This window comes from Anomaloglossus baeobatrachus, chromosome 1, assembly GCF_048569485.1.
Source record: "Anomaloglossus baeobatrachus isolate aAnoBae1 chromosome 1, aAnoBae1.hap1, whole genome shotgun sequence".
NCBI classification, from domain to species: Eukaryota; Metazoa; Chordata; class Amphibia; order Anura; family Aromobatidae; genus Anomaloglossus; species Anomaloglossus baeobatrachus.
The window spans coordinates 919,348,261-919,370,114 of NC_134353.1; the positions used below are offsets into that span (position 1 = coordinate 919,348,261).

The 21,854-nt window shown below is 46.7% G+C and overlaps 1 protein-coding gene across 1 annotated transcript in view; it reads right to left on the reverse strand.

The window, feature by feature from the left end:
* Positions 1–21,854, reverse strand: part of LOC142302109 (factor XIIa inhibitor-like) — a 61,231-nt gene that overhangs the window by 21,235 nt on the left and 18,142 nt on the right. The window contains exon 5 of the mRNA XM_075343199.1: positions 20,715–20,915. Within this exon, the coding sequence (XP_075199314.1) occupies positions 20,715–20,915 (201 nt within the window). The remainder of the gene's footprint in view (positions 1–20,714; positions 20,916–21,854) is intronic.

A 21,854-nucleotide genomic window follows, 5' to 3' on the forward strand; every position in this document is an offset into this window, starting at 1 on the left:
AGCAATTACGCATAAAACTTAAAATATACCTTTTATTAGAAAAAAGTTAAAAAATTGAGTGTACAAAACACACACACAAAGACTAGACAGGCAAACAGACCAAAAAGTCTCACACTAAGGCTGCTTTCACACCTCCAGTTTTAGCAGAGCCGGCCAATCCGGCTCTAAAACCTATGCAACGGATGCGGCGACAATACCGCATCCTTTGCATAAGTTTTTTACATGCGGCCCGTCCGGTTTTTGACGCTTGCGGCAGGCTACTGAGCATGCGCAGTGGAAAAAAACGCATGCGGCGGCCAGATGCGGTGTTTGCCACAGGATGCCGCATGCGGCGTCCATAGGCATGCATTGCAAATCTCGCCGCATCGGCCAGATGCGGCGCGATGCGGTTTTTTTTTGCCGGACAAAAAAACAGCTAAATCTTCAACATGTGCCAAAAACCGGACCGAACGCAAGCCCATGCGGCACAATATGGCACTAATGTAAGTCTATGCAAAAAATACGCAACCGGCAGCAAAAAAAAAACGGTTGCAGTTTTTCTGCAAAGAGCCAGATTGTGCCGCACAGGAAAAACCGGATGTGTGAAAGCAGCCTAAGTGAATCATATGTTCATGTTGATAGACACTAAAACAGGTATTAACTGACACCTATCACATAGAGTGAATAGGTGTCAGGGCATAGAAGCTAAATATCGATAAATAAATGTGCCTATTGAAAACAGTATGCTGTGAGAGCCCTCAAGGCCATACAAATATGTGAACAGTAGAATGCAAATAATCACAGAACAGCTGTAATTCTTATGTAACGTGCATATAGGCAGTAAAGTGCATATGTTATATATATCCTAACATATAGCTTAATAATGCTGCCTAAAGGCCAAGTCTCACTAAGCGACATCGCTAGCGACATGGCTGCTGAGTCACGGTTTTTGTGACATCCAGTAACGACCTGGCCACTGCTGTGAGGTCGCCGGTCGTTGCTGAATGTCCTGGACTATTTTTTGCTCGTTGCTCTCCCACTGTGAAGCATTCATTGCTGTGTATGACAGCGAGAGAGCAACGATCTGAATGTGCAGGGAACAGGGAGCCGTATTCTGCGGAGACTGGTAACCAAGGTACACATTGGGTAACAAAGCAAAGCACTTTGCTTGGTTACCTGATATTTACATTGGTTACCAGCGTCCGCAGCTTCTAGAAGCCGGCTCCCTGCTCCCTGCACACGTAGCCAAGGTACACATCGGGTAACTATAAACAAAGCGCTTTGCTTAGTAACCCGATGTGTACTATGGTTACCAAGCACAGCGTCGTTACACAGGTCGCTGGTGGCTGATCTCTGATCGCTGTGGAGATCTGCCTGATTGACAGCTCACCAGCGACCATGTAACGACGCTCCAGCGATCCCTGCCAGGTCGGATCGCTGGAGCGTCGCTAAGTGTGACAGTACCTTAAGTCTGCAGCAAGTGTGTCTATCTATCCATCTATCTATCTATGTGTGTGTGGTTGAGCCTAGAATTTATCGATGGCTGGTGGTATGTGTTAGTGAGGAAATCAGAATGTATGCTGGGTTGCCAACTGTCTATAAATTCTTGTACAGTCGGCAAAAAAACAGGTACTTTTTCTTGACGTCCTCAGTGCAGTTTGCTACTGTGCATGCGCAATGTACACTACTTGCCGCCAGCCCAGCCACAGTGGTGAATCAGGGGAAGGACGCGCAAGACAGGAGGAGCTGGACAATCAGGAGTAAGCATGGGCTTCTTTCCCTCGCTCACCACTCACCCTGTGTCCTTCACACCTCATACACCTTCACTATTCCTCCAGCGCTGCTGCTCCTCTGGCTCTCTGCACTATAATGCCTCAGTGATTGTTCTAGTCCTTCAACTCCCTCCTGCCATCTCTCTTTTCACGGATGATGAAAATAGGCAAAAGTACACAGTTACAAATTAATGGAACAGTCTGTAATTAATATAGTGTTATGTGAATATACAGTATACTACATGGTGTGTGGAATCCATACACTAAATAGTGTATATGGTCATGGCCGAAAGTGAAGACACCCTTGAAATTGTTCCAGAAAATAAAGTATTTAACCCATAGAATTATTGAAATTACACGTTTTGTTATATGCTTGTTTATTTCCTAAGTGTGTATTGGTAAAACACAAAACAAATGAGAAAAAAGGCATATTGGACATAATTTCGCACAAACCTCCAAAAATGGTCTGAAAAAAATTGTTGGCACCATTTTCTAAATTTGTGGGTAAACAACTTTGTTTCAAGCATATGATACGTGTTCAAACTCAACTGTGGCAAGTAACAGGTGTGGGTAATATGCAAATCACACCTGAAACCAGAAAAAAGGGGAGAGGTTGACTCAATATTTGCATTGTGTGTTTGTGTGTGCCACAGTAAGCATAGAGAACAGTAAGAGGAGAAGATAATTGTCTGAGGACTTGAGAACCAAAATTCTCAAGGTTAAAAATCCATCTCCAGAGATCTTGATGTTCCTTTGTCCACAACATAATCAAGAAGTTTACAACCCATGGCACAGCACCTATTCTTCCTGGATGTGGACGGCAGAAAAAATTGCTGAAAGGTTGCAACGCAGGATAGTTTGGATGGTGGTTAAGCCCCAATCAAGCTCCAAACAAATGCAAGCTGTCCTGCAGGCTCAGGGGGTATCACTGTTAGCGAGAACTATTTGTCCACATTTGAATGAAATTAAATGCTATGGAGGAGACCCAGGAGGACCCCACTGCTGACAAAGAAATAAAAAAGTTAGAAAGCAGTTTGCCAAAATATATGTAAACCAAAATCCTTCTAGGAAAGTGTCTTGTGGACAGATGAGACCAAGATAGAGCTTCTTGGTAAAGCACATCATTCTACTGTTTACCGAAATCAGTATGAGGTCTATAAAGAAAAGAACACAGCACCTACAGTCACACATGGTGGAGGCTCAAATATGTTTTGGAGTTGTTTTACTGCCTCTGCCACTGGGGGCCTTGACTGTGTGCAAGGTATCATGAAATCTGAAGATTACCAAAAGATTGTGGGTGGCAAGATAGTGCTCAGTGTCAGAAAGCTGGGTTTGCATCTTAGTTTATGGGTCATCCAGTAAGACAATGAAACCAAACATTCTTCAAGAAGCCCCCAGAAATGGATGGAATCAAAGCGCTGGATTTCTGAAGAGGCAGCACTGAGTCTAAATCTAAGTCCCATTGAAAACCTTGGGAGAGGTCTTAAAATTGCTGTTGGGATAAGGTACCTTCAAATATGAGAGACCTGGAGCAGTTTGCAAAAGAAGAGTCCAAAATTCCAAGTGAGAGGTGTAAGATGCTTGTTGGTGGTTATAGGAAGTGATTGATTGCAGTTATTTATTCAAAAGGGTCTCCAACCAAATATTAAGCTGAGGGTGCCAACAATTTTGTCCAGCCCATTTTTGGGGTTTTGTTTGAAATTTTGTCAAATTTGACTTTATTTTCCTCTGTTTTTTTTGTGTTGTTCTAATGCACACAAAGGAAATAAACGTGTGTGACAAAACAAGTAATTGCAATAATTTTCTAGAACAATTTCAAGTTTGGCAACACTTTCGGCCAAGACTGTACATAGCTATATAACCATATATGTAGTTCCCCTCACCGTACATTATTCAATTCCATCCACGAAAGCTGTGAACATAATGTGAAGTCTAGTGGAGCTGTATATAACTAAACTGAACAACAATATAATCACAACACTGGTTTTTGCTCCCATTTTTCATGAGCTGAATTCAAAGATCTAAGACTTTTTCTATGTAAACAAAAGGCCTTTTTCTCTCAAAAATTATTCAAAAATTTGTTTCAATTTGTGTTAGTGAGTAGGGATGAGTGGACCCATGAAATATTGGGTTCGCACTTTAGTTAAAAGTTCAATTCAGCACCCGGACTTGACCCAAACTTGATCTTAGACCCCAAATCCCATATGACTCAATGGAGACCCAAACTTCTGTGTTGTAAAATGACTGTAAAATGCTCGTAGTAAGGTCTAGGGGGCTGCAAAAAGAATCAAAATTGGGATAAGAGCAGGACAATTGCACTGCAGACAAATGTGGATAGGAAATAAATTAAAAAAAATGATGTGGGTCCAGCCTACTTTTGATAACCAACACAGGTAAAGCAGACTGCAACCATCAGCTGTCTGCTTTTACTTTGGTTGGTTATCAAAAATAGAAGGGATACAATGTTGTTTTTTAAATGATTTAAATAAATAATTTAAAAAATGATGCAGGGTTCCCGCTGTTTTTGATAACCAGCATAGGTAAATTAGACAGCTGGGGGCTGGTATTATCTGGCAGGGAAGAACCATGGTTATTTTGGACCCTCCCAACTAGAGATGAGCGAACCGGTCCCGGTTCGGCTCGAGGTCGGTTCGCCGAACGGAGGTCCCGTTCGAGTTCGGCTCGTCGAACGTTCGACGAACCGAACTCGAGCCAATAGGAAACAATGGCAGGCAATCACAAACACAGAAAAACACCTAGAAAACACCCTCAAAGGTGTCGAAAAGGTGACAAACAACTCACAACACATGGGAAAGTGACAAGGACATATACTCATGTGAAAACAAAAGAGCTGGACAAGGAAAAAGAGGAGGACACACAGATATATGAGTATATGCAAGGAAACATCGATTCCATTATTGTGCAACTTGAGCCCTGCTCATTTTAGGCTTCCAATCTTGATAAATTGCCTGAGCTCGCCACGTACGCCTTGGGGATCTTGTCGTGTCCTGCAGCCAGCGTTCTCTCGGAACCTGTCTTCAGTGCTGCTGGGGGTCTGCTGGCAGATAAGCACACATGTCTGTCCACTGACAATGTGGACATGGCTCTCAGAGGACTTTTCTTCCCCTGGGTCAGCCAGGGGACGGGAAAGGCACGCGTATTTTTGAGAGTGCTTCATGCAAAGCATCTTTTTCATTTTGAAAAGGGGCATCAACTGATGTCATTCAAGAGGGGTGTGTGTGGCCCATTTAGTGGAAACGAGGGAGACTGTGGTTGGAGTCCCCTCGCTGTGTCTCTAAAAGAACCAAGATGAACAAGTCATGGCTCTCAGAGGACTTTTCTTCCCCTGGGTCAGCCAGGGGACGGGAAAGGCACGCGTATTTTTGAGAGTGCTTCATGCAAAGCATCTTTTTCTTTTTCAAAAGGGGGCTCAACCGATGCCAGTCAAGTGGGGTGTGTGTGGCCCAGTTAGTGGAAACGAGGGAGACTGTGGTTGGAGTCCCCTCGCTGTGTCTCTAAAAGAACCAAGATGAACAAGTCATGGCTCTCAGAGGACTTTTCTTCCCCTGGGTCAGCCAGGGGACGGGAAAGGCACGCGTATTTTTGAGAGTGCTTCATGCAAAGCATCTTTTTCTTTTTCAAAAGGGGGCTCAACCGATGCCAGTCAAGTGGGGTGTGTGTGGCCCAGTTAGTGGAAACGAGGGAGACTGTGGTTGGAGTCCCCTCGCTGTGTCTCTAAAAGAACCAAGATGAACAAGTCATGGCTCTCAGAGGACTTTTCTTCCCCTGGGTCAGCCAGGGGACGGGAAAGGCACGCGTATTTTTGAGAGTGCTTCATGCAAAGCATCTTTTTCTTTTTCAAAAGGGGGCTCAACCGATGCCAGTCAAGTGGGGTGTGTGTGGCCCACTTAGTGGAAACGAGGGAGACTGTGGTTGGAGTCCCCTCGCTGTGTCTCTAAAAGAACCAAGATGAACAAGTCATGGCTCTCAGAGGACTTTTCTTCCCCTGGGTCAGCCAGGGGACGGGAAAGGCACGCGTATTTTTGAGAGTGCTTCATGCAAAGCATCTTTTTCATTTTGAAAAGGGGCATCAACTGATGTCAGTCAAGAGGGGTGTGTGTGGCCCATTTAGTGGAAACGAGGGAGACTGTGGTTGGAGTCCCCTCACTGTGTCTCTAAAAGAACCAAGATGAACAAGTCATGGCTCTCAGAGGACTTTTCTTCCCCTGGGTCAGCCAGGGGACGGGAAAGGCACGCGTATTTTTGAGAGTGCTTCATGCAAAGCATCTTTTTCTTTTTCAAAAGGGGGCTCAACCGATGCCAGTCAAGTGGGGTGTGTGTGGCCCAGTTAGTGGAAACGAGGGAGACTGTGGTTGGAGTCCCCTCGCTGTGTTTTACATGCTTTTAGAAGGGCATGACATGGCTTGGAGGTTGGCTTTCATCATCTGCAAACTGTTGGCTACCAAAATGCTGCCTTTACAACAACTGTGGTTATAGACAATGAGGAACATACTGATGAAGATGAGACGCAGATACCCGATTGGGATGACAACTTAAATATTCGGTCAGGGCAAGAAGAGGCTCGGTCTGAGGGGGAGGGGAGTGCAAACACAACAATTGATGATGAAGTTCTAGATCCCACCTACTGTCAACCCACAGTCAGACACTCGAGGAGGTCAACAGAGGCGGTGGAGGAGGATGCAACCGACGTCGAAGTAACCTTGCGCCTTCCTGGACACAGTCGGAGCACTGGTAGCACGTCTACAACTGCATCCTCAGCCACCACTCTGCCTCTGAGCATTATTCGGGGTGGATCAACAGGTCGCATGGCCTCTAAGCCTTGCCTAGCCTGGTCCTTTTTTGACATAAAAAAAGATCGCCCAAATTATGTGATCTGTAACATTTGGCATGGTTATCTTACTAGAGGTCAAAACCTCAGCAGTTTGACAACTTCTTCCATGAATCGTCACATGAATAAATATCATATGGCATGGTGGGAAGCTCACCGTGCTGCAATGCGGCCTAGCGGAGCCAACCATCCACCGCCTGCCCCTTCCAGTGCATCCGCGCGCTCGTCATCTTCTAGGACTGTGGGGACAGCTGTCACACCTGTTTTTCCACCCACAACTTCCACCACTGTAACCGCAACAGGCAGTTTGCTTGGTAGGTCGTCAGTTGGTTTGGAAGGGGAAACAAGTGATTGTGTACAGCTCTCTCAAACATCGATAGCACCAACGTTGGATGAAGGCAACATCATGTCTCCGCCTGCACTTTCCTCACAAACCTGCATTTTTCAAGGGACACCCTACTCAACACCGTCTACACACAGCAGCCAGATCTCTGTCCCTCAGATGTGGTCAAATAAAAGGCCACTTCCTGCGACCCATGACAAAGCTAAGAGGTTGACTCTATCCCTCTGTAAGCTGTTGGCTACCGAAATGCTGCCTTTCCGCCTAGTGGACACACCGGATTTTAGAGACCTTATGTCTGTCGCTGTGCCCCAGTACCAGATGCCTAGTTGCCACTACTTCTCTAAGAAAGGTGTGCCCGCGCTACACCAGCATGTCACACACAACATCACCGCTTCCTTGAGAAACTCTGTGTGTGAACGGGTGCATTTCACCACAGATACTTGGACCAGTAAGCATGGACAGGGACGTTACATGTCGCTGACTGGCCACTGGGTAACTATGGTGATTGATGGTGAAGGGTCTGCTGCACAAGTCTTGCCGTCCCCACGACTTGTGTGTCAATCCTCTGTCTGTCCAAGTTCCGCCACTGCTTCTGCATCCTCCACCTCATCTGGGTCCTCCACCTCCGCCCCAAGCCTGCCTGGTCAGGCCACCAGCGTTCTCACTGCGCAGAAGGAATCACGCACCCCTCATTACTATGCTGGCAGCAGAGCGCAACGGCATCAGGCGGTCTTTAGCTTGACATGTCTTGGGAATAAGAGTCACACAGCTGAGGAGTTGTGGTCAGCTCTGCGGTCCGAGTTTAATAAATGGTTGTCTCCACTCAACCTGCAGCCTGGTAAGGCCGTGTGCGACAATGCTGCAAACCTGGGTGCGGCCCTTCGCCTGGGCAAGGTGACACACGTACCTTGTATGGCTCACGTGTTGAACCTTGTCGTCCAGCAATTTTTAACACACTATCCCGGCCTAGATGGCCTTCTGAACAGGGCACGAAAACTGTCTGCTCACTTCCGCCGTTCAAGCGCCGCAGCTGAGCGACTTGCATCGCTCCAGAAGTCTTTCGGCCTGCCGGTTCATCGCCTGAAATGCGATGTGGCGACACGCTGGAATTCAACTCTCCACATGTTACAGCGACTGTGGCAGCACCGCAGAGCCCTGGTGCAATACGTCATGACGTATAGCCTGGGCCAACGAGATGCAGAGGTGGGGCAGATCACCCTGATGGAGTGGTCTCAGATCAAGGACCTAGGCACCCTTCTGCACAGTTTCGACATGGCGACGAATATGTTTAGCGCTGACAATGCCATTATCAGCATGACGATTCCAGTCATTTACATGCTGGAGCACACGCTAAACACTATTCGGAGTCAGGGGGTGGGACAACAGGAAGGGGAGGAACTACAGGAGGATTCATATGCGCAAGACACAACAACATCACCAAGGTCCAGACGTTCATCATCACCAACGCGGCAGGCATGGGACCATGGGGGACAGGGATCAACAAGGGCGCATGGTAGCAGGCGAGATGTTGATGAAGGTGCAGGAGGACATGAAGATATGGAGGACGAACTGTCCATGGACATGGAAGACTCAGCAGATGAGGGGGACCTTGGTCAAATTTCAGTTGAAAGAGGTTGGGGGGAGATGTCAGAGGAAGAAAGAACGGTTAGCACCTCTATGCCACAAACACAGCGTGGACTTGGTCCGCATGGCTGCGCAAGACACATGAGTGCCTTCTTGTTGCACTACCTCCAACATGACCCTCGTATTGTCAAAATTAGAAGTGATGATGACTACTGGCTTGCCACACTATTAGATCCCCGGTACAAGTCCAAATTTTGTGACATAATTCCAGCCATAGAAAGGGACGCACTTATGCAGGAGTATCAGCAGAAGCTGTTACTCGATCTTAGATCCGCTTTTCCACCAAACAACCGTGCAGGTGCAGGGAGGGAATCTCCCAGTTGTAACTTGACAAACATGGGACGGTCTCGTCATCTTCAACAGTCTACACGTACCAGTAGGACCGTATCTGGTGCTGGTAACAGCAATTTAATGGAATCTTTTCATAATTTTTTTAGACCCTCCTTTGCAAGGCCACCAGAGACAACAAGTCTGACACATAGTCAACGGCTGGAGAGGATGATACAGGAGTATCTACAAATGAACATCGATGCCATGACTTTGCAAATAGAGCCTTGCTCATTTTGGGCTTCAAATCTAGAAAAATGGCCAGAGCTATCCAGTTACGCCTTGGAGATTTTGTCGTGTACAGCTGCCAGCGTTGTCTCTGAACGTGTCTTCAGTGCTGCTGGGTGTGTGCTGACAGATAAGCGCACGCGTCTGTCCAGTGACAATGTGGACAGACTGACGTTCATCAAAATGAACAAGTCATGGATCCAGAAGGAATTTACAACCCCTGTGTCATCCTGGGGAGAGTAAATGCTTGTGGATTTGGAATGTGCTTGATGCAAATCTAGCTGTGAAGTGTACAACTATGGCACAACTGCTGCCCCTGAATGGGTGGGTGTGTGTGGGGCACAATTTTTGGAAAAAAGGGAGGCTCCGCTTTGAGTAACCCTTGCTTACATTGTTTTTAAAAGGAGCCAAGATGACCAAGTCATGGTTCAGCAAAGACTTTATCTACCTACCCCGGTGTCATGCTGGGGACGGTTAATTATGGCGTATTTTTGAATGTGCTTGATGGAAATCAAAACATCCTGTTTGCAACTAGGGCACAAGTGCTGCCACTGATGGGGTGTCTGTGTGCCCAATTTTTGGAAAAAAGGTAGACTCCGCTTGGAGTAACCCTTGCTTGCTGTGTTTTTTAAAAATGATACAAGATGAACAGATCTGAAGGCAAGATGAAGGCAACATCATGTCTCCGCCTGCACTTTCCTCACAAACCTGCATTTTTCCAGGGACACCCTACTCAACACCGTCTACAGACAGCAGCCAGATCTCTGTCCCTCAGATGTGGTCAAATAAAAGGCCACTTACTGCGACCCATGACAAAGCTAAGTGGTTGACTCTATCCCTCTGTGAGCTGTTGGCTACCGAAATGCTGCCTTTACGCCTAGTGGACACACAGGATTTTACAGACCTTATGTCTGTCGCTGTGCCCCAGTACCAGATGCCCAATCACCACTGCTTCTCCAAGAAAAGCATGCCCGCGCTACACCAGCATGTCGCACACAACATCACCACTTCCTTGAGAAAATCTGTGTGCGACAGGGTGCATTTCAACACAGATACTTGGACCAGTAAGCATAGACAGGGTCATTACATGTCACTGACTGGGCACTGGCAAACTATGGTGAGAGATGGAGAAGGGTCTGCTGTACAAGTCTTGCCGTCCCCACGAGTTGTTTCAATCCTTCTTCTGTATGTAGAAGTTAATACACTGCTTCTGCCTCTTCAACCTCGTGTGGGTCCTCCACCTTGGCGCAAACCCTGTGTGGTCAGGCCACCCTTCCTTGCAACTGCGCACAAGGACTACCACACACCTCCTTACTATGCTGGCAGCAGAGCTCAATGCCATCAGGCGGTCAAAGTTTTACTTTGAAATGTATGGGAAATGTGAGTCACACCGCTATTCCAGAGAATAGTAGTCAGGCAGGGTCAAAACATTAATTGAGGAACAGGAACACAATGGGACGGCCAGGACTTAATCAGAAAACAAGCAGAGGTGAAATGCGGATCGGCCAACAAGGTACATAAACAGCAAGCAGGAAAAGTAGTCAGGTAACAAGCACACAAAATCATAAAACTGAACTGGGGTAAAATTAACCAGAGGTTCATAGCTATGTCTGGCAGTGGTCTGCAGACAGGATGGGCATAAAAAAGGGTGTGGTGTCTTCCCATTGGTTGTAGCTGAATGATGGTATTTCATCTGTGAGATACCCACCAGCTACATTCAGCCAGAGATTCTGCATCTGTCAAGGTAATGCAGCCCAGTGGGTGAGCATAACCTGCGTCCACCTGCGCCGCTGGCATCGACTACTCTCCCATCATCAGCACTATTCATGAAAGGAACACGTTGTCACCTGGCGACCGGAGTACAAATTGACGGAGCGGACTCCGTTGGTGACTTAACAGCCGTGTGCGGCAATGATGCAAACCTGGCTGCGGGCCATCCTCAGGGCAATGTGACACACGTGCCTTGTATGGCTCACGTGTTGAACCGAATTCTCCAGCAATTTTTAAAACACCATCACGGCCTACATGGTCTTGTGCAGCGGGCACGCTCGCTAGGTGCTCACTTCCATCGTGCGCACACAGCAGCTCAACAACTTTCATCACTCCGGAAGTCTTAGGGTCTGGCAGTTAAACGCCGGAAATGCGATGTTCCGACACGCAGGAATTGGAATCTGCACATGTTGCAGCGTGTGTGGCAGCACCGCAGAGCCCTGCTGAAATACGGTATGACATATATCCGGGGATAACTTGATCAAGAGGTGGTGCAGATCACGCTGCTGGAGTGGTGTCAGATCAAGGACCTATGCACCCTGCTACACAGTTCACAAATGTCGACGAAGATGTTTAGCACTGGCAATGTCATTCTCAGCGTGACAATTCTGGTCATCTACATGATGGAGCACACTGTAATTATTATTCGGAGTCAGGTGTTGGGACAAGAGGAAGGGGAGGAAGTACAGGAGGAGTCATATGCGGAAGGGATAACAAGATCTACAAGGTCCAGATGGTCAGCGGCACCTAGGCGGCCGTCATGGTGAGGGAGAGGGATTAACAAGGGCGCATAGTATCAGCAAAAAGTGTTGATGAAAGTGCAGGAGCCCATGAAGAAATGGAGGACGAACTGGCGATGGGCATGGAAGACTCAGCAGATGAGTGAGAGCTTGCTCACATTTCGGTTGTGCGAGGTTGGGGGGAGAGGGCAGAGGAAGGATGCACGATTCTCACCTCTCTGCCACCAACACACCAAGGACTTGGTCCTCCTGGATGCACAAGACACATGAGCGCCTTCTTGCTGCACTACCTACATGACCCTCGGATTGTATGAATTTGAAGTAATCCTGAATACTGGGTTGCCACACTGTTAGATCCCCGGTACAAGACAAAATTTGGCGAACTAATTCCTGCCATAGAAATGGACGCACGTGTACAGGAGTATCTGCAGAATGTGGTACGCAATCTTAGATCTACTTTTCCACTAAACACCAGTGCTGCACAGAGTGAATCTCAACGCTTTGTCATGGATAGGAGGAAATGGTCTTTTACTTGTCCACATCGGAGGGACCGAGGGATGGCTGCTGTGCTGAGATGGCGTTGAGTACGGTGTCCCTGCACAGTTGCACTTTTGGTCATATCCCAAAATGAGTTGAAAAAGGACAGATGCTGCTGGAAAGGGGAACAGGTGTGTTGGAAAGGGGAAAAAAGTTTTGGTCCGTGGATTTGGTGGTTAAGCAACTGTAACATTTGCTGAAGAAACACCATCTGTTACAGTGGGACTGGCAGATTTGGATAAAGTGGTATATAATCTGTGACCGCTATATAACGAAAATTAATAAGAAAAGAAAGAGAAAGGTATATATCCCCATCAGCAGTCAGTGTCCACCGTGCTCCCAGTTGGAAAAGGAGAGGTTGGCAACTGGAAGGTTTGGTGGAGGATACAGAGCTGTGTGGCTATGAAACTAATAGTAGCCTGAACCGAGTTAGACGCCATTCGGATCTGGAGACTGTGAGCCCTGTTAGCGTCACAGGGTCCACATGCCCACCCAGCACAGGAACTCCCTGTTAACAACACAGGGGCCATTGAGTACGCTGACCGTGTGCGTAGGGGCCACACCTGTGGACAGCAGGCGCATCAGCAGCAGCAGGCCTGTTAATGCCACTGGGCTGCACAAGCAGGACTGGTAGGACAGGAGCTGGTCTTAACCGTTCTGCGCTACCAACTGTGGTGGTGGCCTGCATCCACCACCCTATCCCTGCCTACCTCTGGCCTAAAGCCGCAATGGGTTCAACACATGGAGGTGTGCTCTTTCGGAGCATAATAGAAGACTGCGCACCTCCTTGTTGGCTCCAGCCCCTTTTATAACCTGGGTCCGCCCCAAACCAGAGTGAACCACAATGCACCTCCTGGAGACAAAAGTAGAGTGACACGTCATGAGTGGCATAACTAGCGTCCTATTTGGAAACGCAACTTCAATGATGACCTCATGGCTGCCATGACCCAAACACCTCACCAGTCATCGTCTGACCATCAATAATGCGGTGACAAGTCATAGGTGTGGGCCTCTGCAAGCCATTTGGGAGGACACCTGATGCCCTGTGGTCTATATGGGACCCCCACATCAGGGGCAGGGCCAAAGAGTTCATTACCGGACCTAGTCTCTGATGCAGTAAGTGCCTGAGCATGCTCAGTAGCATGAAATACAGTCTCTGAAAAAAGACTATCAGCTTTAGCATGGTGTCTAGGCAAAAAACAGGACTTAGACCCGGCACGGAATGCAAGCACCTGTGCAAAGAGGCTTTTCACACTTAGTGTGGGAGCATGCGCTGTATCCCGAAAAGAAGACTTAGCGTCAGGAATAACACAGTCAGGCTGAGCATACTCACTAGGCGAAACACTGTAATTATGCTGCAGCTGGGGTACATCGGCACACGCATGCGCACTAGCTGACTCTCCACACTTAGATGTGGAGGGGAAATTGCTCTTGGAGATGCTGTCTATGAACAGAAGGAAAAGCTAAAGGAAGCCTCACTTTCTATCCCTCCGAATTATGAAATGCAGCAATGAATTCCATGAGTTTGCTATAACATTAGCGTAGCAAAATGTGCATGAGGGTGTCATGTAGAGGTGCTATAAATAGCTTGGCACCAGTGGGGCACTAATGGAATACAACAGCCAGTTCTATGATGCCACTAAATGGCAGTATTTTGTGCTATCATTATAGCTTATTAAAAACAGAGCAGGAGGGTGTCATGCAGACGTGCTGCACATAGATTTGCAGTAGTGTGAATAGACAAAAGTCCAATAGCCACGTTTAGGATGCCACTAGGTACAGTGAGTGTTTGCTAGTATAATGGCTGAGTTTAAAAAAGTTTGAGTGTGCAATGCAGGCAGACGTGCTGCAAATATGTTTACAATAGTGTGAATAGACAAAAGTACAATAGCCACGTTTAGGATGCCACTAGGTACACTGAGTGTTTGCTAGTATAATGGCTGAGTTTAAAAAAGTTTGAGTGTGCAATGCAGGCAGACGTGCTGCAAATATCGTTCCAATACTGTGAATAGACAAAAGTACAATAGCCACGTTTAGGATGCCACTAGGTTCCCTTGAGTGTTTGCTAGTATAATGGCTGAGTTTAAAAAAGTTTGAGTGTGCAATGCAGGCAGACGTGCTGCAAATATCGTTCCAATACTGTGAATAGACAAAAGTACAATAGCCACGTTTAGGATGCCACTAGGTACACTGAGTGTTTGCTAGTATAATGGCTGAGTTTAAAAAAGTTTGAGTGTGCAATGCAGGCAGACGTGCTGCAAATATGTTTACAATAGTGTGAATAGACAAAAGTACAATAGCCACGTTTAGGATGCCACTAGGTACACTGACTGTTTGCTAGTATAATGGCTTAGTTATAATGAGTTGGAGTGTGCAATGCAGGCAGACGTGCTGCAAATATCGTTCCAATAGTGTGAATAGACAAAAGTACAATAGCCCCTTTTAGGATGCCACTAGGTACACTGAGTGTTTGCTAGTATAATGGCTGAGTTTAAAAAAGTTTGAGTGTGCAATGCAGGCAGACGTGCTGCAAATATGTTTACAATTGTGTGAATAGACAAAAGTACAATAGCCACGTTTAGGATGCCACTAGGTACACTGAGTGTTTGCTAGTATAATGGCTTAGTTTAAAAAAGTTTGAGTGTGCAATGCAGGCAGACGTGCTCTGCAAATGTCTTTGCACTAGTGGGACTATAGCAAAGTCCAATAGCCACGTTTAGGATGCCACTAGGTACACTGACTGTTTGCTAGTATAATGGCTTAGTTAAAAAGAGTTGGAGTGTGCAATGCAGGCAGACGTGCTCTGCAAATGTCTTTGCACTAGTGGGACTATAGCAAAGTCCAATAGCCACGTTTAGGATGCCACTAGGTACACTGAGTGTTTGCTAGTATAATGGCTTAGTTATAATGAGTGTGCAGAGGACACGAGGGTACAGTGCCAGGATTGTGGGGTCTGGGTAGAGGAATGGAAGCCTGCCTTTCTATTCCCTCCTAATGGTGAAATGCAGGGAGGAAATCCCTGACCTTGGCTACACAGACGCTGTTGCTGTTTGCAGGACCTGTCACCTATGGCTCTCTGACCCTGCCGGTTTGAGCCCTTAAAAGGACTGATAGAAAGTGCTATCCCTAAGCTGTCTAACGCTGTGTATGGAGTGCATACAGCAGTATCAGCGATAGGACTCAGGAGGACGGAGCTGCGACAGTGATGTCTGACACCAAAGACGCAGAAGAGATAATGGCGTCCTGGAAGAAAATGTCCGGTTTTATAATGCAGGGACATGTGACATGGACATCCTATCACACATGCCGTTGCTTCTCTGGCTCAAAGTCCACTTAGCTGTGTGTGTGTCTAGGATTGGCTGACATGCTGGCCCGCCCCACAAGACGCGCGCGCTTAGGGAAGGAAGACAAGAAAAAAAAAAAAAAATGGCGATCGCCATTATAGAAACAGCAGTGATCTGAAGGCGCTGTTCACGCACACTATACACTGAAATGTCATAATAGTGTGATTCACAGAGTGACTTACACTATTACAGCAGAAACCAAGCTAGGATTTAGCTGGTTTTTTGCTGCTAGAACCGTTCTCGAACGTTTCTAGAACTATCGAGCTTTTGCAAAAAAGCTCGAGTTCTAGTTCGATCTAGAACAGGCCCCAAAATCACTTGAGCCTAGAACTGGAGAACCACGAACCACGAACCGCGCTCAACTCTACTCCCAACCTAAAAATAGCAGCCTGCAGCCACCTCAGAGGAGGTAAATTCATTAGATGTGCCAATTCTAGTGCTTTGCCTGGCTTATCACGACAGCCCTGGTGTGATGCAATTCAGGTAATACTTTTGGGGTTGATGTCAGCTGTGAATTGACAGCTGGCATCAAACCCAAGGGTTAGTAATGGAGATGCGTCTATCAGACACACGGCAAGTATAGAATTAAAAAAAAAACACAAGAAAATTTTTTTATTTGAATAAAGATTCCCCACACTCCCTCGGTAAACAATTTCTTTGAAAAAAAAAAAATACTCAAAGTTCTGACGTAATCCAACTGGGGTATAAACAGTCCCCACACTCCCTCATTCACCAATTTATTAATTAAAAAGAAACCTTGGAAGTTCTGACGTAATCTAATGGTGTAATGTCCCACAAGGCCCATCGATTCCTATGGAGCTTTGTTCTCAGAATGTTCTCAAAACAAGACTCCAAAGGTCCCTCCCAGTCAGTGGCAGGCCTGGAATTTCTCATGCTTGATCCATCAAAGTCTATGGAAAAACAGATCTATTAACTGACTGCTTTTTATCTTCCATTTAAAACTGATCCAAGAAAAAAACGGATGCTTTACAAATGCAAGAAAAATGGAGGCTAAATAGCAATTGTTTAATGGATCTGTTTTCCATAGACACCTATGTTATAAAACCAGATCCTGCAAAAATCTATTTTTTTAAAAAAAAAGCACAACAAACTTTTTGCCACTGGATTGATACTGGATCCGTTCTAACGGATGGTTACTGGACGTGTGAACTCTGCCTATCAGAGCTGTGTGAGGGGTTTTTTAGCTGTGGCTTTTCTAAGTTTTTTTTAACATGGTATCTAGGGAGTTAAACAACTAGGTACAAAACAGAGCCGTCACCTATCAGGTGGACATACTTCTTTTTTAGTTTAGTGAGCCTCTTACATTAATGGGGTAGTTTGACGTTTAAAAAAAATGGAAAATTCCAGACGCGTGTTTTAAAACAATAAATATGCAAGAAGAATGCATATACTGCTCCATATAAATTTTAATGGGCAAATTAAATAAAAAAAAACAAACAACAATTAAATGTCCAAAAGCTTGAACATAATGCTTAACTAGACTAAACCATGAACCCTGGGGGAGTGGTGACAGTTTACACCTGGTATTGCAGCAGAAGCCCTGCACATGGAGTAAGTGGTCACAGGGTATGGCTGGTGTCGCAGCAGAAGACCTGCCCCTTTAGGGAATGGTCACAGATTGTAGCTGATGTTACAGCAGAAGCCCTGCACCTGAATGGAGTAGTCACAGGTTGCTGCTTGTGTTGCAGCAGAAGCCTCACCCATGGAGGGAGTGGCCATAGATTATGGCTAGGGTTACATCTGAAGCCTCTCCCCATTGAGGCAGTGGTCACAGGTTGTGGCTGGTATTGCAACAGGCGCCTTGCCCCATTGATGGTGTTCACAGGTTGTGGCTGGTGTTGCAGCAGAAGCCTTGCCCATTGAGGGAGTGGTCACTTATTGTGGGTGGTGTTGCAGCAGAAAACTCGCTCATCGAGGGAGTGGTCACAGATTGTGGTGTGATGCCCCTGGACTATCGGGTCATCACAGGGTATTGCACAATCTGCCCTCCCATGCAGTATCCAGCGCCTTCTTGGTTTTGGGTCCCTAACCATATGGTGTTGCCTAAATCAGCTAATCAAATCCTAGATACACCCTGCACCACACCCACCAAACACACCAGTGGACAGCTTTAGTGGAATAGAGTCGCCCACCTGGGAGGGTTGGGGAGGGGAGGTGAGGAATGTCAAAAAAGAGGGTAGTTTGAGTAGTGACAGTGAGAGGAGGTCAGGAGCAGGGCTCCTGGGAAACAATCTAGGTGGCAGACGGTGGTCTGAGCCTAGAGGAGTCGGACCCCCGGTCTCAGGGGATCGTGGCAAAGGGCACGGATCTGTCGAGGAGGACAGCCGGTGACCTTGCACCATCACCGGTCCAGGACCGAGGCACGACGGGGTACGTAGACCCTAGGTCGGGGAGTAGCTTCAGGCAAACTGATAATTTACGAGCAGAGAACAGAGCCTTCATGATTCATTCCAACCCGCTCCAAAATCAGTGCACTAGCGCAACGAGGGGGATAGGACTTTCCAATCCAAAATGGTCCAGAAAATCCCAAGCATGAGCCCTGAGAGCAAGCTCCCATACTTAGCCATAGTGGGGAGCGGGACCCGGCAAGTTTCACACTACCGGGACCACTAAAGAAGTAAACGTAGTGCCAGGAGGCAGGTTACGGATCACCAGGCAGCACCATTGGGGACGGGACCCGAACTAGCTCCCCTCAGCGGCAGCGGTGTCCAGAGACTTGTTTTACCAGTTGTCGGTGTCTGCTTGATGGACTGAGTGAGTACCAAAGTGACCCCCCTTGCACCCAACGGCATTCCCCCCGCAACCCACCGAATCCCGGGGCATTCCCCCTACCCGTGGAGGGTTCTAATACATGGCTGCCCCATTCCATCACCCGCGAGTACTCCCCAACTGCAGCGGTGGTACTCCTAATTACTACATACCATGGGTGGCATCACAAACTATAAAATCCCGTGTAAATACCCCCCTTCATTTGTGTGGTCACACGACCTCCGGGTCCGGAGACTCTCGAGTCACTGAGAACCCGGATCTGAGCAGCTCGGCTGCTGGCACGGAGGCGGCACATTGGCTTGTGTTGTAGCAGAAGGCTCAGCCATAAAGTGAGTAGCCACAGGTTATGGCTTATGTTGCGGCAGAAGCGTTGCCCATAAGCTAGTGGCCACAGGTTGTGGCTGGTGTTGCAGCAGATGCCTCAACCATGAAGTGAGTGGTCACAGGTTGTGGCTTGTGTTTCAGCAGAAGCCTCAGCCATAGAACAAATGGTCACAGGTTGTGGCTGGTGTTGCAGCAGAAACCTTGCCCATGGAGGGAGTGGTCATAGGTTGCAGCTGGTGTTGTTGGCAGAAGCCTCAGCCATGGAGTATGTGGTCACAGGTTGTGGCTGGTGTTGCAGCAGAAGCCTCACCCATTGAGGGAGTGGTCACTTGTTGTGGCTTGTGTTGCAGCAGTTGCCTCGCCCATGGAGGAAATGGTCACAGGTCGTGGCTTGTGTTGTAGCAGAAGCCTCAGCCATGGAGGGACTGGTCACTGGCTGTGGCTGGTGTTGCAGCAGAAGCCTCAGCCATGGAGCATGTAGTCACAGGTTGTAGCTGGTGTTGCAGCAAAAGCCTTGCCCGTGGAGTGAGTGGTCACAGGTTGTGGCTGATATTGCAGCAGAAACCTTGCCTATGGAGTGAGTGGTCACAGTTTGTGGTTGGTGTTCCAGCAGAAGCCTTGCCCATTGAGGCGGAGGAGTGAAGACCTGTGGTCTGGAGCAGCTCGACCCAGGCACAAGAGAGAAGACTCCTGCGGCTCCGGTCATGTGCAGCGCGCGTCTGAAGACGAGAAGCACCCGGATAACAAGGCTGCGGGAATGGTAAGTGCGCAGGTGCGGGAACTCAAGGAGCGACGGGGACGTCACTAATGTAAATCCATGGTATCACGCCCACAGGGGCGTGATACTACAGAAAACATGGAAATGCCCACAGGGCGATGGGACGCCCATGGGGCTAGAGCCCCTGCTAATTTACATAGGGTACACATAAGAAATAAAACATATTTTTATACATGCACATTACACAATATTACAACACAGGGATGGGTAGGAAGGGGTTACTAGGCCACACATCACACTGCTACCAGGTTAGAACACATAAATTACCTGACAGGTTCCCTTTAAACCCTGACTGTGTGAGGGCCAAGGCTATGAATCAATTGTCCAAAATAATAAGATAATCTGTCTTTGTATAGCCATTGCTTAAATGCTATCATGTATACTAGGATACATCTTCTGGAATGTATTATTGAAACTAATTATGTTAAATAGAACAAAGTAGATAACAGAGAGTAGTAGAATGAGGGTTTCCAGGCCGCGCCAATGACCAGCCGATATTAGGATGTTAGATTAATGTTGCTTTTATTCCAATGTACGTAGACCTAGGCGTAGACCTGTACATTGGAATAAAAGCAACATTAATCTAACATCCTAATATCGGCTAGTCATTGGCGCGGCCTGGAAACCCTCATTCTACTACTCTCTGTTATCTGCCAACCGAGGGACCGCTGCCGTGGCTTGGAATTACCTACATATATGCTGGTATAGGTGTTGTGACTGTCACAACCCCTATAGGTGAGTAATACCATATCTCTCTCTCCCCCATTGCTACTGGGGTAAGACCCTATTGCGCTTCTTTATCTCCACAGTATATCTTCTAAATAGAACAAAGTAGGCATTCAGGAGGCTAGATTAGACTGGTCTCTTGAATGTCAGTAACAAGCTGCTCACGTACATGCAAAGACTTTGCTTATGTCCAGGTGCCTTATCAAGGACAGTATAGTCATGTAAGAAACTGTAGCCAAATAAGGGAGTAAGTGAAACCAAGTTAGATAATTGGTCAACAGCAATACGAACGTACCGAAGGAATTGTATAGCTGTGATTTGTTTAACAATATACGGGTTAGAAGAGCATTGTGCTTCTCCCGGATAGAGACACATCTCTGTGTGGTCACTTTTCCTCATACATGTATATCTGTGCAGATCTGATCTGGAATCCTCCTCTGCGACCCTGAGAGACCCCCTTAGAGGTCTCCCCCAACAACTCCAGGGGATAAATTGTGTACAGGCAGCAATGAAAGGAACAGGTATACAGTGAGCTGAATACACACTAGTGCTTGCAGACTTACCTTGGTAATATATCACACTGATCAGCATCAGCTCAAAGTCAGGAAGCTCTTTGAACAAGTCTGGAATACGTTTATCTGTTACTGTCGAGACCCAATTGTTAATTCTGTTCAAGTCTTTCATTTTATCGTTTTTTAATTTTATTCCTTGAGATCCATAATATTTTTCTGATTGGCTTCGAAACTCTTCTTTTAAAGAAAAGTCTGAAAAGAGACATTACATAAGTCAAGTGACAGGGCTCCTTTACATACAAAACATTGAAAGAGAGAATATGATATACATTGCTTTTGAATCATTTTTGTCTCTTTAATTTGATTTTACTCACTTTTATGTCTTGATTACTACAACATAAAGTATAGATAGAGTTCACACTATCTTCCCACATGCTTATACCTTTACACACTATTTTTTATTTGTTCCTCTGTTCCAAAGTTATGGCCCCCCAGTAATAAAGATGCTAATTTTCCTTTCAACCAACTGGGTGTGTCCCACAGAACGTCTATATGGGTGTTTACTTTACTTTACTTTTACTCTTTACACAATATGGTCTTTCAATAATAATAGGTACAAAACACATTACACTTTTAAAAGCATATAAATGCACATTAGCAATAACTTAGCATTAAATACGACACTGTACCCTTTTGGCCACTAGATGGCACCAGCCGCACTTACAGCATAACCAGCCAAAAATCTAATAAGACATTCTGGTTGGTGTCTTCAGAGGGGAGTTCTCACACCACCACCTCCTTACACCTATACTAGTAAATGGGGTCAATCACATATCTGTGATTTTTCGTGGACCGAGCAGTCAACACAAAATTGCAAGTGGATAGCAAGATGGCGGTCAGATAGGAGCGCTAGGAAGCAGGAGGACTAGGTGAGTAAAATTTATAAACAAACCTTTTATTTGAAAACTCTCTAACGGCCATTAGATGGTTTTCAAATAAAAGGTTTGTTTATAAATTTTACTCATCTAGTCCTCCTGCTTAATAGCGCTCCTATCTGACCACCATCTTGCTATCCACTTGTACTATCCCTGTGAGGGATCAACGGCAGGAGCAGCTGTGGGAGCGGAGGCTCATACACCAGTCACCAGGACCTACAGTTGCTGGGTTACCAGGCTTCATCTGGCCTGCATA